This window comes from Cryptotermes secundus, unplaced genomic scaffold, assembly GCF_002891405.2.
Source record: "Cryptotermes secundus unplaced genomic scaffold, Csec_1.0 scaffold58, whole genome shotgun sequence".
NCBI lineage: Eukaryota > Metazoa > Arthropoda > Insecta > Blattodea > Kalotermitidae > Cryptotermes > Cryptotermes secundus.
In genome coordinates, this window is record NW_019734309.1 from 714,691 (window position 1) to 720,448 (window position 5,758).

Below are 5,758 nucleotides of genomic sequence, written 5' to 3' on the forward strand. Positions count from 1 at the left end.
AATAAGATCTAGGTAAGATGTAATAGTTTTTATTAATATATTTCGGGAACTTTTGGATTGCACCACATATCTGGGGGTGGGGGGCAAGAAATATAATGCTCTATAAGGCTATACATCTGTGCCTAGCAGAGTCAGTCAGGCTGTGGTTTTCTGAGTTGTGACACCGTGTGGTCTTGTAGACAGGTACAAACCAAAACAGCATAATCTGAAAGATCACAGCTGTGAAAACTCCAAAACTTATTTCATTCCATTGCTCGGGAAAACGTGTCACTGATCCATATCCTGAGCCAGATTAATCCAGTATACATATTTCCACCCTGTGCCTTTAAGATACATTTTAATCTTATCTATGCATACAACTCCATAGTTGCATCTTCCCTTTAGGTCTTCCAACTGAAACAATGCATATACCTCCCCTTTCACTCAAGCATGATATATGTTCCACCAACCTCAGCGGCCTCCGTAGTCTAGAGGTAACGTTCCCACCTCATGACTCGTGGTACACGGGTTCAAACCCAGCAGAGGTCATGGAATTTTTAAGGGCGGAAAAATTCAGGGAACAAGTCCTCCGGGAGGGACTTTAAGCCATGGGTCCCGTGTCGTAGCTTTATGGCATGTAAAAGAACCTCATATCTCCAAAGGAGGTAACTGAGCCAAATTCAAGGGCGTTTCCCGCCCAATAGTAGTCTCTAACGCCTCTGATAGATGGGGGAAGCATTATAGATACCGCCAAGCCAGTAGAGGCCGAACTCGCTGGCTCGGTCGGGACTGATGGTACGCACCAATATCGGTAGGATATAGAGACTGGTAGAATATCATAGAGGGAAGCACAATGGACCAATACTGGTCTAAGTGCATGGGGAAACCCACCCTTTCCAATAACTAACTAACTAACTAACCTCAACCTCGGTAATATTTAGCGAAGAGTACACTGTCATAATGACAACATAGTTACCTCTGTGGTACCCAGCACTTTTGGTCAATCACTGCTTTCAAAGTGGTGTCCCAATGCTCACACCAGGGCCCAGTTGCCCCATGCACTACAAGACACTGATACCACAGTCCAGTTTTATGTTGCTGCAAACCTCCTTTGTCAAATTCCACAACACTTCCTTCTGAATTTGTCACTCCAATATGCAGATCCATAGAATTCAGGTAGTCACTGAAACAGCAAATAAAAATGTTAATTTATGATTCTTTCAATCTCTGTCTCCATCTTTGCACATGTTCATACACATGTCAAATTCATTTACTCTTGGTACAGTACTGTACTCACTGCAAAAAGTCACCAGTTGTGGGCTTGATAACTACGGAGCATGGATACTGAACCGCACGCACAAACGGATATGGGATTCTGCAACATGTTTATATTTGCAACTGTAATAATATAGTAACTATATGTATCACATTAAAAAACTTTGCATTCTGCTGGTGAAATACAGAATTTGTATGATTCTCATGATAAACAGCAATTATTTCCCTAAATATCACTAACTGATATATCTTAATTGTGGAGATGCAGCAAGTTTCCGGTGAGGTAGGATCTATACTTTTGAATACAGTGAACCCTTGATACACTGCCCCACCTTGTTATACCTTACATTATATTGGGGGCCCACTGAATTATTCAGATCAATTTTTGACTTGACAGGATTAATGGGTTAAAAGTCAACAAAAACAAACCAAACCAATAATTAAAGAGTTAGAAAATGTACACACGGCCTAACAGTTCTGGTATGTTCACTCTGTTATTGTGTCTAGGTTTTCAATTCATCAATGCTAACTTCTTATCCTCTCCTACAAACTGAGTAAAAAGAAAGTGGGAGGGGCAAATGGGTGGTGGCACAACCAGTCCAGCTATTCTCAGTTTATGAAAAGACATAGCATAAAAATTCCTTTTGTTTCTTTACATTGTAAAGTACATTTAAGGAAAAAGTGTACTGAATAAGGTGTAAGGCACTTATTGTTGTCTCATTTTAAACAAAAATTGGCATTTGTCACACTGAAGTATAAAATTTAATGAAAATGTGTTGGACACTTCTAAACTGTTACATCCAGAGGGAAGGATGGACACAGAGACGTTACAAAGCTAATAGCTGCAAAGAGGTGAAGTTATCCCTGTACTTAATTGTTTAATTAAGCACTATGCCATGGAGGCAATGGGTGAGTGGAGATATAGATCCACCATTCTTGACCTTGGCACTAAATGGAGGTGGGTGGTCAACTTCATGCCCCTGCTGCCTTAACCCCCCTACCCAGTATACGAGGCTAGGTGGGCCACAGAGCTCGTCTGGATGCTGTAAAGCAGATTTGTTTGTTTTTGTTTGCTCTGTAGATCAATTACATTGACACAGGACATAGATAAGAATCTCTTGCCCCTACCCAGGAATCAAACCCCAGTTATCCAGTCCACAGACTCGTTGCTATACTGACTGAGCTATCCCAGTCCCAAAGCTAGCAGATGTGCACCTATTATTTCAAACTAAACTGAAATTAATTGTAAGTGCTGTAGCAGCATTTCCCCTGCGGACATGTAATGGTTATAGATAAAAATATTCAGAAATAACTACATGAACTCCATTACATCAATAACATATGCCTATAATTTTCTAATTTCTTTTATCTGCTGACACATTCTGCTCAAAAGCTCTGACAACTTAGTACATGAATAGCACAAACTGGAACTTGAACTAAGTGCCATGATTGCTTCAGTGATTCCAATGTGTGGGAAAGGTAACTTTGTTCCTGTGCCCAGTAAAGATGTATGGGGGAGTGGTGGTGCCCATTTCAGACCCTGAATGCACAACTGTGTATCAGGACACTAAAATGGAAGGAGAAAGATGGGGAACAAAGGAAGAATAGGAAGAGCTGAAGAGGAAAATGAAGAGACGTAAAAGTATCAGTGCAAGAGACACTGCACATGCACTTATGCCACTAGAGCACCACCTACAATTATCATCTTGAAGACACTGCAAGTGTAGGTTTATTTAGGCAATGGTCTCCATAACTCATTGAAATTTAACTAAAATTGCTAAAGCCATTGTCGAGAAAAAGGCAATTCTGTATTTTTGGTTCCCATTGGAGGGGCCTCTATTTCTGGAGCTAGAATCTTCACGTTCACTGAACACACACTTACATTAACCAAACATGGATAAAACCTCTCTATTTGGCTGGTGACCCATATGTACATATATAGATGATAAAACAACATTCCAGAAATCAATTTTATTTATTCAAGGGAGGTTGAAATAAGTGGAAATTTATTAAAATCTCAGGATCAATATTATAACTGTCACAACTGTCACTATGTACATGAGAAAGTAACAGTGGAGAAAATGGGTGATATGGCAAAAGAAAACAATGAAGTGATACAGATGGTTTGTTCCTGACAGGTTGAGTTTGAAAGCGATATTTATTTACAACCATTCCCTGAGGCATTACATTTTCATATCCTTAAATTAGGGACTTCATCGCTCTAACACAGGACTTCGTTGGTTACAATAATGTAATGAAGTTTTCAAACATATACAGAAAGTATAATTACAATGAAATGATGTCTATGAAATTATGCAATCATGGGTCACTGCAGCAACAAACTGTCGAACAGTAATACGTTGCAAGTTATGCAGTAGGTCATGAAGGAGCAAGCAGTCTTTTGTTTCAGTATATCATGTATATTCTGTGAGTAGTGATATTACAGTAAACCCTCACTAATTAGGGTTAATGCGGGGGGTAATCAGGATTAAACAATAATCTGAATTAATGAAGCAAAAGATTGCCGTAAAAGACAAAAACTTAGAAAACAAATAAATGGAATATTTAATAATATAGGTAGCGCTGATGAAAATAAATAAAAAAAATTACTGCAGCAATTTTTTCTTTTGTCAGAAACTGAAATCCAGGGCATCCTTCATCCAGCTCAAGCCAATCTTGGATATTTTCTTGCGTGGCTTCAGTCTCTCCAGCTGCCCTCTACACAGTCTGAAAGTCTGCATGCTACTAAATCCCATGTGTCTTTTAAAGTATGTACTCAACTGTTAGCAGAATTTTTCATATCTCAGTCCGGATTATCTGACATCTGGACTAACTGTAACCGGTTTAGCGAGGGTTTACTGTGTTTTGATGCGAGGTGTATATAAAGGAGATGGTTTACAGCTGACATTTTGAGTGTTATTCATAGGAGATGGCGCTACACATCAACCTAGATGTATCATTCAATAACGTGTAGGACTGGAACAGAATATAGAAGAAAGCAAGGGAAATTAGCAGTACAAAAGCTTATATAACAATTGACAAGGGTTCCTGCTCAATTCACAATGGGCCTTATAGTAGTATAATTGCTAATACCTGAAGGGAAGGAGTCTGAACTGTGCAGTTGACAGATAACTGTTACATATGGGGCACTTCTCAGGTAGTTCAAAACAAAACACTTTGCAGATGCAGTGTTGAAAGCACAGAATCCCAGGATCTGTGTCCATTATAGCAGCACTGGTAGCCAACCCTGCAAAGAAATTGAGATAATTCAGAAATGCCACGTGACTGTGTCAAACTTATTATACTGCATCCACCATGGGAACGAGGTTGTGTAACCATCAGTTAGTGATGTAGACTGTTACGCCATCGTTAAACAGTTATTAGATTTAATTTTCAAGATATTTCCAGCAAGGAAGTGTTTTAAGACCCATCCTATATCTTAGCTACAGGAGTGACCTCCCAACATCAGACAACACAATAATACAGCAATCTTAGCCACACATGAAGACCCCAAAATAACCTCAATGAAACTCCAAGCCACCATCAATAAGATTGATGACTGGGCAAAGAAATGGAGAATTAAAATAAATCAAAGCAAATTTACAGATATTACATTCACCCTATGCAACCAAACTTGTCCAATAGTGCAAAATGGGAAGTGTTGATCTACCCCAGAAAAATGAAATATCTGGGCATGCATCTTGATAAAAGACTGACATGGGCAAAGCACATGAAATCCAAAAGAAAACAGCTCAACCAAAAAGCGAAACAAATACTGACTATTTCAAAGGAGCTCAAAACTATCAGTAGAGAGCAAACTCCTTCTATACAAGACAGTATTCAAACCCATAGAGATCTATGGAATTCAGCTATGAGGACAGCCTCCAATTTCAACATCAAAATCATCCAGCGCTTTCAAACCAAGACTCTCCAATTCATTTGGAATGCACCTTGGTACATAAGCAACCACAGGATCGTATTCATGGTGGGAAATTCGAACACCGTTACATGGTGGGACTTTTCTTCCATAAGGTTGCCGACACAAGTTATGATGTAACCTGCTTCGATGAGCAGAAGGACTGTAACAGAACAGATGCACATAAGCTGTGTGGTTGCAGAGTGCTTATACGCCATCTGCTATAGGAATGAGGGCCCGTCATCAGCAGCTGGTAACATAAACCACTACGACACCATCAGAAAGTCACTGCATTCTATTTTAAACATACAAGTTGGTTCTAAATCACTGTAGGGCAGTGGTTCTCAAACTTTTTACCTCTGAGGCCCCCTTGACAAGAGAAAATACTCTCAGGCACCCAACCTGTTTCTTTTATCAAAATAGACATCATGGTATACTTGACGTTTTATTCCGTTTATTTTGTGTTTTTCTACATACTATTTAGCAGTTTTTTACTCAAAATTAAAGTATCACAATATTAGGCCTACAATAGAAATTAGTTTTAATACTTGCAATTAACCAAAATATGTATTGAAATGAAACGATATT

General features: G+C 39.1%; 1 protein-coding gene across 6 annotated transcripts in view; it reads right to left on the minus strand.

Annotated features, from left to right (window-relative positions):
* LOC111868397 (MKRN2 opposite strand protein) overlaps window positions 1-5,758 on the minus strand; it is a 70,172-nt gene that overhangs the window by 2,607 nt on the left and 61,807 nt on the right. For all 6 annotated transcript variants that reach the window (XM_023858990.2, XM_023858989.2, XM_023858986.2 and 3 more), the window contains 3 exons: window positions 4,348-4,501; window positions 1,277-1,354; window positions 956-1,162 (listed from right to left, as the gene is read on the minus strand). In XM_023858990.2, the coding sequence (XP_023714758.1) occupies window positions 956-1,162; window positions 1,277-1,354; window positions 4,348-4,478 (416 nt within the window). In that variant the 5' untranslated portion in view covers window positions 4,479-4,501. The remainder of the gene's footprint in view (window positions 1-955; window positions 1,163-1,276; window positions 1,355-4,347; window positions 4,502-5,758) is intronic.